We start from the raw sequence: 23818 nt of genomic DNA on the forward strand, positions 1-23818 counted from the left end.
TTATTATATTCATATACTCCATATTTATATTCATTACTCCATGAATTGCAATTATTAAAAAAACAGGTGCTGAAGCAGTACTGTGTACTACATTTGTGTTCTACAATAACTTTTTTTTATTGACGTCCTTGCATTTGAATCAACGATTAATAAGTATAAAACTCAGGTTAAAACTCCGTCAAAAAAACGCCACTCCCGCAATCCTGAGAAGGGCGTGGTGATTATTGGTTGGGGGAAAAATCTAAAAAGAATGATGACGCCACAGCCGGCCAAAAGTCTCCAGACCGGAGCCAAATGATTCATCCCGACCGTGTTCCATTTCCCTTATTGGGAAACGAATTTTTCAGACATTCCAACAAACCATCAACAAGAGTTTGAGAAGTCTGTTATTTTCCGAGATTCTTTTACCTCTAATTTTATTTTGGGTGAAAAAATTCACTAATGTTTCACATATGGAAATTTCGGTACACGTGCATATGCCAGGACAAATCATTCACTATTTTATTTCGTCTTGAACTGAGAAATATTATTCAAGCACTGAGAAATCATAAAAATTTATTATACACAGCTGCTATTGCTAATAATGGTTGGTTATTAATTGCACCAACACTAGAAACGATTTCGACAGACAATTTTAAGTTCCGAATTGCATCAAATCAGAAGTCAGAGTGAACCTGATTTGATAATCTTACCAACTTGGAAGCAAACTGTGACAGAAAATAAAAATCATTAATCAAAATTATTTTTCTGACTTTAATAGATGATCATAAACACAATCAATCATCAAGAAAAGAAGTTGTAAAGTAAAAAAAAAAAAATTATCAATGCTAATCGAATATCGGGCCCGTTTTTTTAGATATATGTAATAAATGCAGTGCGGGACATAATTATAAGACGCCACGAATATTCACGAAAAAAAAAACTGAAAGAATATTTCCACAATAATGAAACTTAAGTACATGTATCGATCATGTTCACAATTGTGAGTGAAATTACAAAGTTTTTGCGAAAGTTTTTGATATCTTAATATTTTTGTGAATTACAGTAAGAAATTAGGACAGAAATCTAAGACATTTTCATTTCCAACGTTTTACAATAGTGTAGCACTGCATTACTTTATGAAAATCATTTTTTTACGTCACTGGATAACAAACCAATAAAAATGTACCCTCTTTACAACTACCTCATCAGTATAAAAAAATTCCACGGGGTAGAGAGCTGTAAGAAAGAGATATTCGTGAACTTTGGCTATTGTGTTTAGCACCAGCGTTTCTAAAACGTTTGTTGCAAGTAAAATTTGACGTTCTCGATGTGCCGTCACAAATGTTTTAAACAGTGGAATATGCGGCTTTGTAAAAAACGATCTGGGTGCACCCCCTGCTTGTCTGCCCGATCAAAGCGCAATGTTTGTGCTCTAGCAGTAAGGAACAAAATGTCAACGAGAAATATAAAATCTGCCTTACAACACTGCAGTGCTCACAGTGAACAATTTCAAGAGTTTTAAGTTCTACAAGTAACATGAAATTCACGAAAATGAAGAAAACTTCCAATAACTTTTTTTTTTTTTTTTCATAATAACGTGATCCTCACGCATTCCTAAGGGATCAGCATGATCCGTCCAGGGATTCTCGTAAAAAGTACCATGCCCTGGACTCATTAATAGTATTCTGTTAGGTTCTCTGATGAAAAGAAATTCAATCTTGTGTCCAGATGGTTTCCATTCATATTTGCATAATTTGAAGTCTGCTACGCAGCAATTAATGAGTCGTCAAATGGGTGGTGGCAGTCATGGTTTGGGAGCATTTTCTGTCCAAGGAAAGACTGATGTAGTTTTTCTACCCTCAAGAATGAACTCAAAAAAGCTATGTAGGAGCTTTTGCAGGAGTCAAAAAGCTTTTGCAGGAGTAACTTGGTAATTTAAAAAAGTTCTTTGTGGCGAAGATTGCATATGCCAACAAGATAATATACCAATTCATGTGTCAGGCCACACAAAGCAATGGTTCAAGCAAGAAAATATCAATGTTCTTTCATGGCCGGCTTGTTCCCCTGACCTCAACCCCATGGAAAACTTGTGGGGCATTCTTTGCAGATCAGTATACGCAGGTAGGAGGCAATTTTCTTCCATCGAATATCTAAAAGCCGCCATATAACAGGCTTGGAATGATGCCTGTTGTGACACTCCCATTAATTTGGTTGAATCCATGCCGAATCACATTTTTTGCTTTGATTAGCAACAGTTTATTGTACAAAATATTGATTTTGATAAATTTATATGTAATATGTTTGAATTTCATTTTACTTTTCCCTCAAAAATCAGTAGGTGTCTTATAATTTTGCCCGTATTATATTTTTTGTTTTTTCCATAAAATAATGTGAAAATATTTTTTCAAATTCCCAATATTTGGTATAAAGTTTTTTTCCACCATCAGAAAACAGCTTGAAATTGTTGATATTTTTTACTTTGCCCCTTCTTGTGATTTCACTAAAATTTAAGTGTCTTATAATTATGTCTCGCACTGTATATACACTGAAGAGCCAAAAAAACTGGTACACCTGCCTAATATCGTGTAGGGAGCCCGCAGAAGTGCCGCAACACGACGTGGCATGGACTCGACTAATGTCTGAAGTAGTACTGGAGGTAATTGACACCATGAATCCTGCAGGGCTGTCCATAAATCCGTAGGAGTAAGAGGGGGTGGAGATCTCTTCTGAACAGCACGTTGCAAGGCATCCCAGATATGTTCAATAATGTTCATGTCTAGGGATTTTGGTGGCCAGCGGAAGTGTCTAAAGTCAGAAGAGTGTTCCTGGAGCCACTTTGTAGCAATTCTGGAAGTGTGGGGCGTCGCATTGTCCTGCTGAAATTATCCAAGTCCGTCGGAATGGACATGAATGGGTGCAGGTGATCATACCGGATGCTTACGCACCTGTCAGAGTCGTATCTAGACGTATCAGGGGTCCCATATCATGCCAACTGCACACGCCCCATACCATCACAGAGCCTCCACTAGCTTGAACAGTCTCCTGTTGACATGTAGGGTCCATGGATTCATGAGGTTGTCTCCATACCCGTACACGTCCATCAACTCGAAGCAATTGGAATCGAGACTGGTCAGACTAGGCAACGTGTTTCCAGTCCTCAACAGTCCAATGTCGGCGTTGTCGGGCCCAGGCGAGGCGTAAAGCTTTGTGTCGTGCAGTCATCAAGGGTACACGAGTAATCCTTCGGCTCCGAAAGCCCATATCGATGATGTTTCGTTGAATGGTTCGCACGCTGACACTTGTTGATGGCCCAGCATTGAAATCTGCGGAAGGGTTGCACGTCTGTCACGTTTAATGATTCTCGTCAGTCGTCGTTGGTCCCGTTCTTGCATGATCTTTTTCCGGCCGCAGCGATGTCGTAGATTTAATTTTTTACCGGATTCCCGATATTCACGGTACACTCGTGAAATGGTCGTACGTGAAAATCCAAATTTCATCGCTACCTCGGAGATGCTATGTCCCATCTCTCGTGCGCCGACTATAACACCACGTTCAAACTCACTTAAATCTCGATAACCTGCCATTGTAACAGCAGTAACCGATCTAACAATTATGCCAGACACTTGTTGTGTTATATAGGCGTTGCCGACCGCAGCGCCGTACTCTGATTGGTTCCATATCTCTTTATTTGCATACGCATGCCTGTACCAGTTTTTTTGGCTCTTCAGTTTATTTCCTTATGCTACACTATTGTCAATGATTTCTGAATACTTGGAAGGCTTTTCTTTACATGTTAATCAACTAAAAAAAGAAAAAATCAACATACTGAGAGCCTTCAAACTGTAAATAGCAACCTTCCTCATGAAAAAATAGAGCAAATTTTTTTCTGAAAATTTTATCGAAAAGGAATTTTTTCTGATAATTTAAAATTTAAAAATGACCACTCCTTTTTTACTTTCGCATTTAGCTAACATTATTTTATAATTATAATTCTATAAAATAATAATCTACTCATTATTTTTTTATAGCTGTAAATATAGTAATTATAAGCAGTGTTATCCGAAAAAATAATTTTTCACGTTTTGATGCATGAATCACGTATCTCGATGCGTATTGGCGAACATTATATGATCAAGCATATTATCCATAATTTTTTTTTCACTGAATAAAAGTTTGCATTATCATAAAACACAATTATTTATGAGTATATATTACAGTATTATTATTGAGAATGTTTTTCCGAGGATAGTGAAGCCATTGACAGTTCTAGTCCATATAAAATTGAACAAATCTATTAAGAAACACTGAAAAAAAATAAAATTTTAGAGCTGTATTTGAACATGGTTTTATGCACTGGATCAGAGAGAAAAAAAGGTCGCCAACTAGGAAAATCCTACCGCCGTAACTCACATCCCCCTCTTCCCGACAACAAATCGATAGTTACCTGTCATCATGCCTGTGAAAGCAACCACTGGGAGCTCACGAAGTTATAACACCAAACGTGGACCCAGATTCGAGCGAATGTGATATCCGATACTGCACACGAACATTGAACAAGCACCATTCTGTCTATATACTTTTTGCAATTCCATCAGACTGAATGAATGGTATTAGAGCAGAAGATCATTTGCTGCTGCGCGACTACGTTATTAACGTTCAAAAGCAATCCACAGGACTGAAGGAAAACGATAAAAAAAAACAGCAACATAATAAAAAATAAATAAACAAAATAAGGTAAGTATAAGATCGCGCTTCTGTAAGGCTTAAAATCGAAAGGATGCGCTACCCGATGACACTGCATTCAGCGGAAACAACTGTAACTTCGAAGCTTACGCCTCGTCATCTTAAGGGAGGATTTCCCATAGGATTATATATACATAAAAAAAACTGGGGCTCATTTATTTTGTAGTCTATGCTTAGTTTTAAGTGGATAAGAAATGAGAAAAAAAATCACGTGGGCGGCTGCGTTGTTTCATGCAGAAATGGATGAATTTATACTGCGAAAAGTAAGATGAAATCGCACCGAAGCGTGAACTAGATAGGTACTGTTATGAACGCATTAGTGCTAGATATAAGCAATAACTTAACAAAAAAAAAAAAAAAAAAAATTCTTTACTGTGTGTGTGTGTATGTGTGGATTGAAGATTTTTTTTTTTTATTTTCCTTCGTTATCAAAAACTGTTTAAAAAATGCGATATTTTTGATATAAATATCGCTTCTTCAAATATATTTGAATTAATAATTCAACGCAAACTTCATATATAACCGATTTGGACATTATTTCAATTACACTGTGTTTTATCGAAACTGAACTTTCTGAAACACAGAGAGCACTGTTAAATTCTTATAATGAAAAGACAAAGATAATAATAATATTATATATATATATTGTGCATTAGGCCGGAGCTCACAATGCAAAAAACGCTATTACAAAAAAGGAACGCATGGTTGCACAACACAGACGAACACCTAGATACAGAATGTAATATAAACGCTTAAAAAAATAAAGTAAAATAAGTAATTAAAAAAATACAAAGCAGAGAAAAAAAAAACTGAATATGAATACGAGATGAAACATTGATGTTTCTCATTTCGTGGCAAGTTTTAGTGTGGTTGTAACTTCCATCTCGTAAAATATTGGATAAATCACATAACGATAATGACTGAGAGCCAAAAAACTGTGAGACGTTGGCCAGCAAAATGACTGCAGTTTGCAATGACGTACGAAATCAATTTCCCCACGATAATCACACCATTGACATCGGTTAGAAAACGATTTAGGCCCCTAATAAAATTACAACGAGCTTGTAGTAAAATAGTCTGATATACGGGATTCCTTTGAAAATTCAGGTACTCCTCGGGAAGAAACTTTTAATATGTTTATAATATGGGTTAAAATTGCTTTCTTCAATGCTATTTCGAAAACTGTCAACAAAATTTTCCGCGATTGTGTACGTGACAGATTTGAAATTAGCCTTGGACCACTCAGAGAAGGATGTAGATAAACCAAGGTTATTTATGACATGCAGAAGGACTTCAAAGCGGAGTCCCCAACCCACCTTATGATTAACACTCCAATTAAGGCAAAACGTACTCAAATCGTTATTTAACGACCGAGTAGGATAAAAATAAATAAAATGCAGTATTACCTCAATTATCTGTGTTCCTGCCCGCACACTAAACAGTTGCATTTCGGCCACATTCAGGATAATGGGAAGCTTTGCTGGAAGCGACGCGTACTTCAGAGCCCAATCAACTTCGGCCGACTTCGCCAGCTGATCCAATTCCTGGACAAAAATCTTCATCATACCCATACCAAATGGGTTGGCACGAAGCGTAAACGAGGTGCTGATGGCAACTATGTACCAACTAGGTGCTTTCGCCCGGACCCTACTAGAATATGCGATCTGCGATCTCGTCGCTGATACCCATCTACTGAGAGCCAAGCGACGTTGCACCTATCAACATTTCGTATTGACAAATGTCTAATTAACTTGTAAATTGAAATTATATTCCAGATAAAATCAATCTTAATTAGTCTTGGCGATACTACGATTATTCAAATCAACTCTTTACTATAACATGAGCGTGATCTAACAATTATACCTTTTAGATCCGAATCAAAGATCAGTACGTAGAAACGTATAAGCAACCGAGAAATTGAGATCTTATATATTAGCGATAATTTATCTCATCAAAGTCGCAATTTTACAATTTCATTTACCATCCGTAGATGAACTATGTAAGTTACGCGCCTTCACTTCAGTTATATGGTCTGTCGGTTACTGGTTTCCATGGATGTCTATGCCACTTGTCTAATACTTGTTAATACATCTTATTTGGAGAAACACAAGGAGTCATTATATCTTCCTGTATAGGACTATTAAGCAACGGATAACAACAAAGATGGGCCGGCGTTGCAGAGAGACGATTTATACCCATTTTGTATACCCCAAGTATTACAGGACTTACATTCTGTGTACTCCAGGATCATCCACTATCTCGGTGAGATTTTACGAACCAACGGACTCTTCAGGAATGTACTTCAACAAGGCTATGACCATAGTGTCAAGGGACGCTGTTTAGAGCGCATGGACGCTTGAGTGTTCAACTTCGGATGGAATCAAGAACTTTTGGAAGATTATGATGTAGATTTTATATAGTTGATTTTTTTTTCTTCCTCCGTATATTATGATCCGTCCATTGACGAACATTGATTATGTGTGAATTTATATGTGCAATCTATATGTAATATTTTTATTATCCTGAAGATATTAATAAAATTTCCTGACACACCCATCCTCGGGGAACACTTCAATATCTCAATGAGATGGGAAGCGGGGTGTGTTTGGTCTTCAAAAGTCAAAGTATTACCTTAAGTGACTCGACTTGCTAGCACCATGGCAGCCCACATCCGGCAACAGGGGCCCCAGGTCAGATATTTTCATGGGGCCCTTCATAGTGAATTTATAGTGTGAAAAAAATATAAATGGTAATAGTTTCGGACCCATGAGCTGGAGACTTGTCGGTCCCACCCTTGTGGGGGGGGGGGGGGCTAGCACGTAATCTTATTTATTTATTTAAACAATATTGCTTGGCCAAGGCCTATACAAGGGAATGCGGTGGTGAAGTTTGACAGAAACGATTTACAAAGATGTTACAAAGGAAATCAGAAACTGTTGTACAATCAATAATGTTTGACGGGAAGTTGTTCCAGTCGGTTATTGTTCGAGGAAAGAAACTAAATGTGAAACAATCTGTGGATGCAAAGATGGGTTTCAATTTTTGTGAATGGTTAATTCTTTTTGAAAAGTATGAAATTGGAGTTAGAAAATTGGAAATGTTGATATGAAAATGGCCATGAGGGATTTTGACAAGGAAAGTTAATCGAGAGATATATCTATGGGTGAAAAGCGGTTGCATATCGAGTTGGCGCTTGAGTTCAGTGATGGAGGCAGAGAATGATCAACAGTTAAGAATCCGCCCATTCTAATTTGTCTATGTTTGAGAGAGTATGGGGGTCCCAGATTTCACAGGCATATGAGAGTACAGGAAGGATGTAGGTTTGGAAGCAGAGATGTCTGTGTCTGAGGTGACGGGTGGAGTTTTTGAGGTTCCGACTGAGAAAAAAAAAAGTTTTTGGGGACACACACATATATATATATATATATGGAAGACGTAATCAACATGGAGATTCCAACGGAGGTCGGCAGAAATAATTACAAGCAGGTATTTATAATTAGAAACTTCGGTGATTAAAGAGCTATTGACAGTGTAAGAAGAATCGAGGGGAAGTCTTTTGCGAGTAATTTTCATGAAAACTGTTTTTGAAGAATTAAGGGGTAATTGCCAGGACGAGCACCATTCCGATACAGAAGGTTATTTTGGAGAGATGTTTGGTCGGATTCGTTGTGCACTGTTTGGTAAATGACGTAATCATCTGCAAAGAGTATGATATGGCAAATGATGGAATTAGGAAGATCGTTTATACAAATCAAAAATAATAATGGCGAGAGGACTGAACCCTGGAGAGTGCCAGACTTAACTTGGAGAAATGGGAAGTTTCTGCCCTTGGAGGCAAACTAATTTAAGATTAAAAGTATTCGCTGAAAATGAAAAAAGAATAGAGGAATCATTTTACATTCTAAATACGATTCTCATTCTTCATATAAATATGCAAAAATCCTGAATTCAAAGGAAATAATTAAAGGTGTAAAAGTTTTAGAAGAGGAAAATTTTATCGTCTAAAAATGAAATAGCTTCTCAATTTTCCCATAATGATCATCATTTATATCAGTCAGCGTAGATTTGTTACATGTATGCATAGGCGAACGCAGGACTTTCTCGGGTGTGGGGCGGGGGTAAAAATTTTTTTTTTTTCTTCTGAAGGGGGGCTTTTTTACTTTTTTCCTGCAAAATAACACTATAATTTCGGTTCAAGAAGGGGGGGGGGGGCTAGAATCTCCCCGCGCACGCCAATGCATGTCAATTGTGCTAAGTTTAAAATTAGCGGCTACCGAAGCTAAGCTATTCGCATGGTTCACAACAAAATTTGTCAAATCCCAGTCGCCAGGTAAACATTGCGACTAAGAAATTAGTACTAGAGATTTCAGCAATTTAATAAGAAATAAGTATATAAGATTCTCTCGATGTCTGATTACTAAATTAAAATCTGACAACACAAAATTTATATCAGGGTACCTATCAATAGCGAAGGTGGTCACTTTGCCGTGGAAAAGTCAAAAGAAATATTATTTTTGATCTGTTTTTCGTGTAAAAACAATGTTTGGAACATAAAAAAATTTAATTTTCAGAATTAATTTTTTTTTTCAAGTTTTAGAATTTTAAGCGATTTATCATGCAAGTCCCTGTTCGCAAAAAACTCCCTGCGACGTCAAACCTGGAATCGTCCCAAACCTGATAGATCCTGGTCGAAGCACAACATATAGCACTTGAATACTATATTTGTCTTTAAAGGAAAAAATACATTTACTCTGCATTAAAAATACGATTTCTTTCTGTCAAAACGCGCGAAACTCCGGTCTATCATCACGAGCAATTTACTACCGAATGAGTTGTGTTGGAAGTGTGCATGTTTATCTAATAGTCTGCAAAAGCAGATACAGGTTCCTCGAAGGCGGGGAGGGGGAGGAGGAAAAAAATCATCGAGAGTGTATAGTGAGCCGCTCTGCACTCTCGCCAACGCCAATAATAAATTTTTTCAACTGAACGTGGGGGAGGGGCGATCGCTCCTATGTCCCTCCGCCAATGATAACCTGAGTGCGTATCTAGTGTTGCGCATGAATTTTTTTTACTTACTGTTATTAAACACATTAAATACAGTATCACAACATCATACTAATTGATTTTGTAAGGATGTTCTTACTGTGGGGATATAGCAATTATTAATAAAAGATATCTCTACTCCTATAAACGGAAAAAAATTGCTAAGAAATACGAGTAACTTTCCGAAATGTAATAAACTCGTGATACGAGCTACTATTGTATTTACGGTAAAAGTTCATTATAACGCTATAATGAGTGATTTGCACGTGATTATCAGATAGCCAATGTTAAAGATGCAAAAATTATAGTCGGTTATAGAGAGTTGGAGAAGTTTAGTTCAGAGAATAATTTCTATGGCGGAACCCTTCTCGTTTAACTCGAGAAGCCCTTTTTAGTACATTATTTATATGGCGGTACCCTTTAGGCCTTTTTTTTGTTTGTTTATCAAATTTATTGATTCATTTTATTAATCTCGAGTGGCCGCGGAGCCCCTGGGAAGTGCACACGGAGCCCCGGTTGAGAACCGCTGTGTTAGAACATTACCTTTTGTGAAACCATACATTCGATTTTATAACTAGAGTTCTGTTCATTCGCTAATATTAGAATGAAAGGATCTAAAATACATTTTAATACAGATAACGTAGCAATTTTCTACAATTCTATAACCTATAACAGAGCAAAATACGGATATTTGCTAATAACAAGAAGTCCGTTATAACGACAACTTTAGTGGTGATCGTGAACACGGCCGCCCGTACCAGTTGCGGGGCCCACTTCGAAAATAATTGCGAGCCGGCGAAAGTCTTAACAGTTTCGAGTGGGGGGGGGGGGATCAGCATCCAAAAATTCATACAGTATTACATAAATGCTTAAAAATATCCATATATCTATGCAAAAAGTATAAACACACAATTTAAACGTAAATTAACACAAAAATTAATGAAAATTTCGATTTGATGAAGATTCAGAACCGAAAAAAATTTCAAACTAATGAAAGAAATAATTTCAGAAATGTTGAAAATTCAGAATTCGTGACAGAAATAATTCCGACATTGTTGGAAATTCAGAATCAATGAAAGAAATAATTCCAGAATTGTTGAAAACTCAGAATTAATGGAAGAAATACTTTAAGATTGTCGGTGAAAGCCTTCAATAATTTTGGACCCCTTTTTTAATTGGGCCCCCAGTTTAAAATTCATTTAGTTAAGAAAAATTCATTGACATATAATTTTTTCACTTCTATTACTGTGAGTGTGCCCCCCCCCCAAAGCGCGGGGCCCAGTGCGACCACACCTGTAGCACACCAGGGTCCCGCGCAGGGGCGTCCGGGCGGCCCTAATTGTAAACTGTCGTTACAACGGGCTTTTATTGTATTTTTATTTCCGAATGTTCCGGGGGGGGGGGCAAAGTAATTTTTATTAAACTTACAATACTTGTGAACAAAAAAAAGAAAAAGAGCTGTTACCTAAAAGAACATCCCAGGGAAGTTTCGAGTGATCGAGCACGCAGAGATGTAAAAGAAACAACACTTCTGGAGTAACTGTGGCATATGCTAGAACGTCGTCCAGATACAGGAACGTTTCGTCCTCGTCGTCGTACCACGAACATATAACTCTCGACATTCGCACCTGTCATTGCTACACAGTTGAATAAAAAAAAAATACTTTCTTTTTTTTTTCTTCCGCGATATATTCCTCGATTGTAAGAATCTTGTAGCTGGAGAATCACTGATATAACTGCACGACTGGGACAAAGTAAGTGGCACGATTGTCTATACAGCAGCTGAGAAAGCCATACATACACGCCGAATAAAAAGAACAGTAATTGGAACAGCGAAACACTGATATGTAAAATGAATCAGATAAAAAAGAAAAAGCTGCCTGTGATGAGAAATCGTTAAAAAAAAACTCTTGTATCTGATTCTGTGTGAAAGGAAGAAAAGATAGAGTTTATCTACGTGAAAATTGATCCAGCGCAGACTCAGAAACGTACTTTTATTTATATATCTATTTTATGCCAGCACCCAAAATAAAAAATCATCTAATCTTTGATCAATCACTGGATTTTTATCAATTAAATCTGGGAACAAGTAGGGGGGGGGGCAGTATTACTTCAGATAAATAGTGATTCAGATAACAATATTTTCTGTTTTTATTTGTTTTCTTTCAATTCTTTTAATCTAGGCTTCTTTCAAAACGAAGAATTTCTTCAAGAAAACAAAATTTATATCATCTCTTAGGACGAATACAGTACTACCAATAAGAAATAAAAATCGAAGTCGAATCAAAAATCTGATCAGGAAATTACGAAATTAAATAAAAAAACTATGTACTGCAGTCAAAGTGTAATAAAAGTGGTTCTCACTGTTTCGCTGCATTCCAAATACTAATTCTTTTTAGTTTTTCTTGAGATTTTGTTTTAATTTTTTCATACCCTACCACAAGCACGTTTTCAAATTTTCGACAAAGCCCCAATCTCAACAATTTCAGGAAAACAAAACCGTCATTTCACGCTGGTCAAATTTTCCGACTCATTCTTGAAAATGAGAATTATGAAGAGAGAGAAAAGTACATGTTTTTTTTGTTTTTTTTAATTTCTTACGAATTACGCAAGGATTCTATTTGTTTTTCCGGTATGAAAATCCTCAATTTTTCGAGTCGTTGTGTAAATGAGATCGATTTATCACTGATAAAATCCTAACCATCATAGTAGATCCCCCCCCCCACCCCACACTCAAATGAATAAAACTTTCTTTCATCTAGCACAGTTTTTCCGCAAAGTGTGAAATATCTCCCCAGAGGGCAATGAAACACATCTAAAGTGGGGGGGGGGGGGAATTCCAGCCTGGGGGACCTGGACGATTCCTTTTATTTTTCACACTGTAAATACGCTGTGTAGGGGTGCAAGAAAGATTCCACCCTAGGGGCCCTGCTGCAGCATGTGGGGGGGGGGGGGCCACGGGGGCAAATAATAGTTACGGATATAATATAGGTTCCTATGGAATCACTAAAGAAGGGGAAAGGGCTGAACAAAAAAGCTTAGAAAACTATGATCTGGAGAATTTTTTATGAATAAATGTTCAAAAATTAAATATATTTTTGAAGTTGGTTCTTGGTAAACACCATTCCCACTGATAGTATTCAATGAGGAACTCCAGAACTCTCTAGTTCGCCGGAGACCAACACCACCCAAATCTACATGGTACCCGCTTCCCGAGTTCCTTGATCGATTGAACTAGGGTTACCAATTTTCTTCCTTTTTGATGTCATTTCAAGCGCATGGCGGATATAGACTTGGAAGTCTGGGAGGGGGGGGGGGAACGGTCATTTTTTCTGGGCGGACACGATGATGATGATGTCAATTCATATATGCATATTGTATACATTAGATCAGTCAACTTCACTTTTGACGCTGGGGGGGGGGGGGGGGCGCCGTATCTCCGCCCATGTTCAGGCGTCTTCCTACGTTTCGGAAAATTCGCCCTTTTGTCCTCCTCTTCAAGTTTCCGGAATTATTTTTCTTTTTCCAGGGGAATTTTCTTTTTCTCTGTTTTGAAACATATATTTCTTCATTGAAATGAGTGGTCGTGTTTTTTTTCTTCCAACACGCATTCACCAATAGCCGTCGAAATATAAGGAAAGGGTTTACGATTCAGTGTTCTGGCCAAATTCTGGCTCTGTTTTAGAGTTGGGGAAAAAATTGTTGTGGCCGGCTTTATTGGTCGGAATAGTGGCGCCATCTAACGGGGTTTTGTTTATCCTCTTTCCCTATTATGTACGTATGTCATATCAAGCATATTAAAATTTTACTCAATCAGCAGCAGCGGAGGATTTTTTTTTTTTTAATTTCGCATCTAAAATCCTTAATGCATAGATATTTTATTCACTCATTTTCCAGCGTCTTATTCGAAAAGTTCAGAGCGGTTTGTATTCCGAATACAGTATGTGGATTTTTTTGTTAATTTTTTATTACTACAGTCAATTTATGCTCACGAAATCATTTAAACCGGAACTGCAATTTAATGCAAGTTTCGAACTGCCAAGCTAGTTCAGAAATTCCCAGATCTGTAGAATCGGAGGTTGATGCCACAACCGTCTTCAAGCAAGGGCTGATTGGATGGTCTTGGTGCGTTTTTCCGTGATAACTTTTTATTATAATCAACATCTTAACTGTGACAGGCTTGTTAGTGCCCGAGTGTATCGCTTTGCTCAGGAGCCCAGAATGTTGTTAGTATAGAAGTATAGAAATGAATTACGTTTTGGGTTTGATAATACGATTGAATAATCGACGTTTGCGTGTACCCAAAATTCCAAAACGAACACGGCTATACGCGTTTCGGAACTATATGAAGTTCCTTCATCAGTAGCAGAAACAAAGAAGAAAGAAAAATATTGAAACTCCTTATAGCGGGAGTTACTCGCTGTTGTAGACAAGAGTCAAATTCAAAATGTTAGTATAGCCCTGATTGGCACACTATTGATTTTCGTCTAGAAAAATATTGCCATATATTCAGGGTCGTCTTAAAAGCATCATAGGACCCTCGGGCCAAGTGGTTTCTGTGAGGCCCTACCTGGTAAATTCTAAAAAATTTCAACTGTATCTCATTTTTGTGAGGCCCGGGTGGGGCCCATGCGTTAAGAAGACACAGCATGCATTATTTTTAAGATATAAGATAGCAAGTAATAGAAAAATTGTAAAAACTGATTGAATGGCTCAATATAATCCTTGACATAACTATTTGGATATATTTAAAAATTAATTTTGTCTGAAAAAAAAAAGGTGTTTCATTGTTTCATGATACGAGTAAATTTAATATTCTTGAAGAATAAAGCTCACTCGCAGTTTTCTTGAGAAAATCCATTAGCTCCTGATACCCGGACTTCTCTGCAAGATCCATGCTAGTGAGACCTGAACTATCTTTAGCGGACAGATCAGCACCATGTTCGACCAAAGAAACGACAATGGAATGTTGACCACCTTCAACTGCGATGTGCAATGGGGTCTAAAGATTCAGAAGAAAAAACCACAACAAAGAATTGTAAAAAAAACTTCATACATTTCGAAAAAAAAAATCAAAAGAGCAATTGTGTGCATAATGATAATTACAATCCAAATACATAGCGAACGAGAATGTATTTTCGTACGTGTTTTTATTTTTATACTTTGAACGTGTTTATTTATTCGGAGGATTATAAAACATTCTGTATTTCTGTGTCATTTTAGCTCCAAAAAATATATATTATTTGGAAGATGAAAAGAACTTCACACACACTTCATGAAAGAGGGGGGAAAACAATTTTTTTTTTAAACAAATATTTTTCATTTTTTTCCTCATTGAAATATCGCTCGACATTCTCTTGAAGCCGCTTCTAGTAGATCTAATAAACAAAACGTACCTTGAACTGTTCTTCTAAGCTGGAAGCAATATTAGGATCAGCTGTAAATAGAAATCCATCAATTCACACAGATTAAAAAGGCAGAACAACAGACAAAATTATTGGAGAAAAAATAATAGAATAATGTATATGTACCGTATCCCCGTATTATCCGGTATGCCATAAAACTCGGGCACACTAGATTTTGAATCTTGGAATCTGGTCTATAAATTTATATAAAATATTAAACAAATGATTGAAAAAGAGCAATTTTTTTGCTGCAGCAAACTAGTTTTGCTCAGAAATTTAATAATAATACTGAAAATTGAGCATTTTATTAATTGCTCTTATTTAATTATCGTCAACCTAATATGAAATACAGATACTGTATTTAGCACGATTTTCTGCATGTGCAGAGATTGAAGAAATATGATGTGACTTGTATTCCATCATCATCTTTTGCAGTGCAATTATTTTTTTTTTCGCTCTGCTTATTCCAAGTTTTCAAACATGTTATACATTTGATACAAGTTATGTACCCATTTAACTCATCTAATCTACATCAGGCATTTTTAATAAAAATTAAGATTTGCGGTAGCAAAAGCTAAGCACAAAGCTAAAACTATCTTAAAGTAGTTCGTAGAATGGAGAAGGACTCTCAAATGCAGAGAACAGACAATATTCAAACCAACTAGTTCTGACAATCGACTCTTAGAATGCAGATGTTTACGAATTTTTCAGAATCGGTTACTCGAATTTGCAGAAATGCCGGACAATACGGGTCTTACGGCATGCTGGTCTCCCTCACTGTTTCGTGGCATACCGGCCAATCCGGGAAATACGGTAGCATTCATGATACAATTTATGTATTTTAAAATTTTAATCTTTGCAAATTATCATTTAGGCTTTATATGAGAGATCTTAAACCTTTTATTAGCACTTGCCTGTACTCACCATAAAAAAAGAGCACCCTTACGGCAAGTTTGATATACGAATGCATGAAATCAGGATGATTTCAGTCCTTGAATGCAGTTAGTACAAAGTGTTCAATTGGATCGTTTATCAAGCACTCGCGAACACGAAATAGGACACGAGCATCGAGCACTCTGGGTGCTTCAGGGAGAAACGTGGTGCTCGCGAGTAACGAGTTGAAGATGCCCGCTTTATATGGTAAAATAATGAGTTCATGTAAAGCAGATTTGAGATTAAATGCTTCGGGATGCTGCTGCATTGTTATACAGTATTTGCCTCTTTCTTAGTCGAACAAGAAATCGGATATTTTTAAGTTTTTTAAATGAAGAGTTGAGTATTGTACTGTACTCAGAAAATATAATTACTAAATTCGATATTCTTTGCTATTGTGTTGGAAAAATAAAGAAAATAAAAAGCGTTGCCGCATGAGAGAAAATCGCATTTCATTTTTTTTCCCGAAAAAGATAGGTTTTGATAAAACAAAATTCTGTTTTATTTCTTCTCTTCATAGGCGGTGATAGACTTGGAAGTCTGGAGAGGGGGGGGGGGGGCACGATGATGATGATGTCAATTCATCAATACATATAGATCAGTCGACTTCACCTTTGATGCTGGGGGGGGGGGGGCAATGCTCCCACGCGTCCCACCCCCGTATCTCCGCCCATGCTTCTCTTGATAAGCTAAAAGTTTGAGCTATTCACAATATAAACACAACGGAGTCTCATCACACCGCACTTTGTTATATTACCACGAAATCGGAGATGACGCACACCATCATATCCTTCATTATTTTATGGAAATACAACTTTTGTATACCTCATGATACCTCGGTCGTGAGGGTAAACCATGTCTCCTGCCACTCTTTATATAAAGGGATTCGCTGTATCCAACAATTTCTAGGGCTTGGAATATGGGTAGTCAATCTTACATGGTCAGCGCGTACAGCATGCTATAACGCCCAACCGCTTATGAAATACGAACTACAGTTTTACAATTTTAAAATTAAAGGGAGTTTATTAAAAAATTTCGTGAACAGCTAATTCACAAAATTATTTTTTTTTTAAAGTTGGCCAGCTTTGGGGGGGGGGGGGAAACGAAGCTTCTGAATGTTTAAGCTCACGATCAAGCAAAAAATATATGTCGAGTTGTGATGTTGATGCTGAAAATAAAACACCTGCAGAGCGCACGGTCACGTTACACATCGAGGCATCACAGCTGCTGTGGATTTAGGAAAATGACTCCTCTTCGTCAAGGTCTACCGACACGCAACTACGCAACTCACAATAAATTCTAATTCTAGCGTAGGTGTCGTTAAAGGAAAAAAAAGTCAGCAGCTATATTTATCTTTTTTATTTTCTGGAATGTGCAGTACTCGAACATTTCAAAAGTAGGATTGTTGATCATCAAAATTTTAACTCAGAAAAAAAACCGGAACAAATCGCACTCAATATTCTATGTGCAATGAAAAGAAAAAGATAAAAAAAAGAGTCGATATAACTGTTAATAATTTTTACACAAGGGTAGGGAAAATGCTAATGAATCGACATCTTTGTCACCGAACGGGTATTTTGAACGCATTTCTTCACACTATTTTTTCTCGGAACAACAAACAGAGCGTGTTATTCACAAGCAATCGTCACAAATCGTAAATGAAGTGGATTTTCGTGATTTAGAAAAAAAGAAAAGAGGGAAAAAATAAGTTATGTCCGACACATCAGTGTTCCAACAGTTAATTCTAACCCAGCAAAAAGTTTAAAACCCACCTGGTAGTAGTAGCCAATGTTTTCCCCTCTAATGAGTCATACTCATAAAAAAAACACCTAGTTATAAGACTTCGGTTGAAAAGGGAGTTGTCTATGATACGGAACGTTGGTCTCTAACTCACATCACAGATCACGCGATTCTCGATACATTTACTTTAAAAAAATGAAAACAAAGGGAAGGCAAATATTTTTTATCCTACATATAATGAAATATCATTTTGAAGATACGTTTTTAAGTTTGCAGTTTTGTAAAACTTTGTCACGTATTTAGGAATCAATAAAAACTGAAGGCATCTCAATCAATTTTGGTTCGAGATCAAACAGCTGAAAGATTGCGAAGGTGCAGATAAATGCAAGAGAAAAAAATGTATTTCACGAGATAAAAAAAAATAATATTGCAATTATTATGACGTATCTTGGTGAATAAGCAAGGTTTCTTTGATTGAAATGGCATGTACTAGTGTAAAAAAAAATTTTAATCGGATTATTTGAAAAGATTCCCAAACAGTGTGCCGTCAGATCAGTGCAAAATATTTTATGGACAGAATAATAGTGAAACTAGTAATCGGGTTGTGATTTCCAACTAATGTGCCACGGTTTAATGTGCTTCTGATGTTTTTCAACATCGGGCATGGGTGCCGTTTCGATATTAAAATTTATTATCTAATTCCCAACAGCACTGAACACAAAAATGTTGGGAATCCCTAGGTTATTGTACATTCTATTTGCACAAGCTATCTTAGTTATTAGGCGTATTGAGACAAGAAATAATCAATCAATAAAATATAGCTAAAAATTAATAAATGTACCCAAAAGTAATGTATTAATCTAAAAGTTGTGAGATGATCTACAGAGCAACTACACAAAGTATATTGGTATCGTTTCATAATCAAACCAAAAAGCTTTCCAAAACCACTTTCCAAACCATTTTATTCGATTCTTCAATGAATAACGGTAATAAATTTTGATTAAAAAAAACCCTTTAAAATCGATAAAATACACTCATGACACCATCCTCACTAGTGCTCACACACACACTTCCTTGTAGATTTTGAACTAACTGTTCCTTTTTTCCTCCCAATTGTTATGTCCGGGTACATAATCAAGCCCTTTCATAAAATTCTAATTTTTAAGTGTGAAAAACTGTAACTGAAATTTATTTTACCACCAGCCCGGAGAAGAATTTTTGAGCAAATGTCGTTGTCGTTAGTGGCTGCCGCATGAAGAGCCGTTCTTCCTCTGGAATCACTGGCATTCACATAGTCTACCTAAAATTAAAAAAACAAAAATAATGATAGTTTATATATAGCTTAACGCCATCGCTCAAATAATCAAAACGAAAATCACGACTCTTTCGTTGTTTTGGATCAATCAATGGACCATGTAAATTGAAACAAGTTTCAATGAAACTGATTTTTTTCAATGTACAGGGTGTTTCAAAAAGAATCACCCGATTTGAAATGCGTATGTTACGAAAAATATTGAACATAGGCACTTAAGATTAATTTTTATTACATGGTTAACCATAAAGTATTTTTACAAACCAAATTAAAGGTATTCAATATGTCCACTTTGGGATGCACGACATATGTCTATACGGTAGTCAAATTCATCCCAAACTTTTGCGAGCATATTTGCATTCACTACGAGTGGATTTCTGTGGACTACGTGCGAAAATCTGTCGAATGCGCTCCACATTTTCGTCTGACATGTGGGGATGGCCAGAGGATTTTCTTTTCCACAGATAACCTGTGTCGGAACTGTTTATACCATTGCCTAATGCTCTGAGCGGTAGGAAGTTCAACAGCAGGATATTATCGACGAAAAGCACGATGAACAGTTGTTACGGACTCGCACTTCGCGAAGCTTAGAACACAAAACGATTTCTGTTGTGCAGTCGCCATCTTGATAAACACTGAAGTCACACTGAAGGAAGAGCGTTAGCGGTACCTGTCGGCAACTGCGTGAAACTCAAGATTCCCTGTTTCTACCTATACAGTATTCGATCAAACCGGATTAAAAGCTGAATAGTTATGATTTTTAAATCGGATGATTCTTTTTGAAACACACTGTATTTGGCGGAAAAATTTTCGTAGTATCTGGAAAAAGTTTCCTCCTTTGCGTATACAGTGCGTAGGAGAGCCTTTGACCTGAAATAGCGTGCGGACGGATACAGATATGAAACTTGGATAACGGTATTATAAGACAGCCAGATATTATTAACAGCAGAACGCAAAATAATGAGGGGGGAGGATATGTTTCTCAACCGCCCCAGTACCGGACTCTGACACTAGTCATACCGGGCCAAGAGTGAATGACAGGGTCTTTCATTTACACAAAAGAGATTTACCGGGCAGCGGGCTTCCAAAGGTTGCGAACCACGAGTCTACACGACTGCTACTTCCCCAAAAAATCAAATTAGTTTAATCCACGTCTCTCTTTCTGTTATACCAAACACATTCTACACCGCAATATATTTTTTTATAAGATATTGATTATTGTAAAAAAATGGGAAAAAACTCCAAAAAAGTTCCATTCTTCTCCGTATTACTTTGAAGGTTTAAATCACAAAAACAAAGCCCACAACAGTCAAAATGCCCAACGAGATGGTTAAGAAAAGATTCTCATGAAAAATGTGGACGTCAATATATCTGCAATACACCAACCCAAAATAAAAGCAATTATCACAAACAAAACTAATTATGATTTAAAAAAAACACTGTCCATAAAAAAATTATGATTGTCTTAAGTATGGATAGCTCCTCGATTTATCACAATATGAATATCGTATTTCTTTTTAAACGTGTCAATTGTGGCAAAATTCACGACATCTGGGGATAAGCTATTCCATTTATTCGCAAACTTGTTAGAGAAAAATCCCTGTGATACCACAACCTATCATACCGCACACCAATTTTGATCATATATCGCCACACGGCGATTTCCAATCAATGGAGTTGGGTGGGAGTGAACGCGCCATCTATCGGTGGTCGCCCCAGGCTCGGTAGGTAAAGCACTTGTTTCTGACTTTCTATGCCCTAATTCGAACCCGTGGACGTTGATGGTAACCTTCATAGTGGAAGACGGGCATCTTACCCACTCGGGCGAAGCGACACCGCAACCTGGAGTTGTTCCTTACCAAACGATACAGGTGTCCTATTATCGAAGTAATCGATTAACCGATTGACGGTGTACTAATAATGCATGGTTCACCCTACCCATCCAAACAAAAATTTTAAACACCTCGATTATATCCCCCGCAACCTACATTCTTCCAATGTAAACATATTTAAAAAATCAAGCCTCTCTTACAAGGCTGGGCTTATAAATTTGCGGCCACTTCGAAAAATTTAATATAGTAACTCTCCGACTTACGAACTTCTCTTGTAACGAACAGAAATGCTTTGGCAATATTCGGCGAAAACTGTTCAGAGAGTGTGATGAAAAAGAAAATTATAGGACGTTGAAGGGGGAATGATGTTCAGAAAGAAAATTCATTTCATTACACTCATTCTTTTGTAATTTCAGGAGATAGGTTGTTGATAGATATTCGTTGATAGGTTGGGTCATAATCAAACATGATGAGTAATGATAAAAAATTACATTTTTGAATAATAATTCATAATAATTTATTGGTGGAATCATCGAGCGGTCTTTTTTCTTTCTTCTTGGTTACGAGCCAAATAAATATATGATAATATTATCTTATATGTGAATTTTAAAATTCATACTTAATATAATCTTAGTTTAAGGGGAAAAAATTTAACCACTTTACGATCAAGGGTGTGATATTGCGTCTAAACATCAGTGGAATAAATTCAAACAAGTTCACCCTGTTTTATTTCCTCTCAGTGTTTTGTATTTTTTTTCACATATCATGTATCTTTCTCATAAGAGTGAAAGAAAACTGGTTGGGTGAGGGCGAAAAGAGAAATCTAACTTTGTACCTTTATTCTTATCAACTTATCTATTTATACTGTTTTACTCTTTCATTTGTTTTTTCCCTCTTTCTTTATCCTTTTCCTTTCTTCTAACGTGCGGTTAAGTCAGGATAAGGTTACCATTTTTATTGCCAATTCGTCAAATAAAAAGCATCCGAATTTCTTGCCAATTATTTGTAATCGAAAAGGTTAATTTTCATCAAAAATTAATTTTCCATTAATTTGCTGAGGAAAAGAGGGTTTCTTTCGGAAAAATTGCGGCCCTCTTATTTGAGGCCCAGTGCAATCGCACCTACCTAAGTCCGGGCCTGCTGTATAGCTCAAGCTCCATGTACCAACAAGAGCAGGCGAGGCTCTTCTCAACATCCCTTCAACAAATTCTATGTTTCTCTGTAAGTACGGTCACCAAAACCATACGAATTATTTAATACGAACCATTTCTCAACACAGGGCCGGTTCTGGTTTCAAGTGTAAGTGAATAATATTTTGGTGATAAAAAAATCGCCCCCCTTCAGTTGGCACCTTCTGTGGTCGCATAGTTCACAGGGTTCAAGATCCTGCCCTGATCATGAATTCTGCGCATGGGCGCGATATAGTCTTGATTCCAAAATATTCATGCTATCTATTGTACACCGAAAATGCGCTGAAACTGAAGATCTATTGATTTCGCAGCACACCGTCCACAATGTGTTAGGACACCAGGTTTTCGGTTCCTTGATGAGTAACGTACACTATATAGCGATTTCTATAAAGGAAGTACTAGCAGTTTTCCCATTATGCCCAGAGTTCATTTCCATAACAAAGTGACAGGCTCATATATTCTTTGATAAAACACGATGCCATTTTTTTTTCACCATGAGTCAAATGCCAAAAACAAGGATCTAGGAAACAATATACATTGTTGGTTTTTACCTTCTTTTATGAAACTTCTTTAGGTACGGTAGTGAGTTCATCTCTTAGAAATGAAAAGTGAAACGGAAGACTACGTCGACAGCATCGAGGAAAGGGAAAAAACTGGATGGGGAAAAGAGAAAAGCCATAAAACCCCAATTTTGGAAGATTAATTTTGAAGACGTCAAGGTGACGTTTTTCGTCAACTCTAAAAGATAAAAGAAATAGCTGATCTCTTCTCCCCCCCCCCCTCCCGGTTTAATTTTCCCTCCATTACGTAGAAATGAGAATTCGGTTATTTTTCCTCCAGCAATCATACCAGTACTTCGAGGCGTCATGAATGTTCGAAATTCCGAAGAAGATTGGCATTAAGATTTCACTTTTCGCCCCTTCAGACAGGAATTTTGACACTCAAATATTTTGTTCATTTTTTCGGATGATTGGTTTTTTTACATCTTTATTTGAAGAGAAAAAAAAAACCAACTTCAAGGGACGAACTGCATATTTCATCCACAATTACTTTTACAGGTCGTATAAGAGCTGAATTACATCTTCTAGGTTCAAATATGAATGAAAAACACTGATGAAATCATTATGACCATACTCATTGTTATTGATGCAGAGATCTTTCACGCCCAATTATCAGTAATTCCGTACGTGTACATATCACATATAACTCTGTCTCAAGTGATATTTTAAAGTACCGGAATATTTTTTAATTACTTTACGGGCTCTTAAAATAAAATTCTTGAAATGGCCAGATTGGGCGTGGGATGGAGTATGTGCACCCATGCTGGAAGAGATCGGTATTACGTCGTGACACATTACTATTATCACACATGCATTTTGTAAACCTTCTTTTGTCGTACTACAAAGAATGCGAAAATTATACGGCAAAAAAACTTTAAGGCCCAAACATTATTCGGTATCAACGTCATACTATATTTTTCAGTAATAAGATTAAATAATGTTACAAACATCTTATCAGGCTTGGATAGTGATAGGTTGATTGCGTCTGTAATATAGGCATTTGCAGATGTGTTGCAGAATTTCGGCAATAAGCGTGGGTGAACCAGAAAAAGCTGAAAATTGCCGATGTAGAATGAAA

General features: G+C 36.8%; 1 protein-coding gene across 2 annotated transcripts in view; it reads right to left on the reverse strand.

Annotated features, from left to right (window-relative positions):
* Lrrk (Leucine-rich repeat kinase) overlaps positions 1-23818 on the reverse strand; it is an 86855-nt gene that overhangs the window by 53695 nt on the left and 9342 nt on the right. For both annotated transcript variants that reach the window (XM_089244487.1, XM_089244486.1), the window contains exons 3-5: positions 19044-19146; positions 15165-15205; positions 14605-14770 (exon numbers count right to left, since the gene is read on the reverse strand). In XM_089244487.1, coding sequence (XP_089100613.1) covers positions 14605-14770; positions 15165-15205; positions 19044-19146 — 310 coding nt within the window. The remainder of the gene's footprint in view (positions 1-14604; positions 14771-15164; positions 15206-19043; positions 19147-23818) is intronic.

The sequence above is a fragment of the Pholcus phalangioides genome, unplaced genomic scaffold (genome assembly GCF_987345545.1).
Source record: "Pholcus phalangioides strain wild (caught in Gottingen) unplaced genomic scaffold, Ppha-v1.0 ptg000015l_1, whole genome shotgun sequence".
Taxonomy (NCBI): Eukaryota; Metazoa; Arthropoda; class Arachnida; order Araneae; family Pholcidae; genus Pholcus; species Pholcus phalangioides.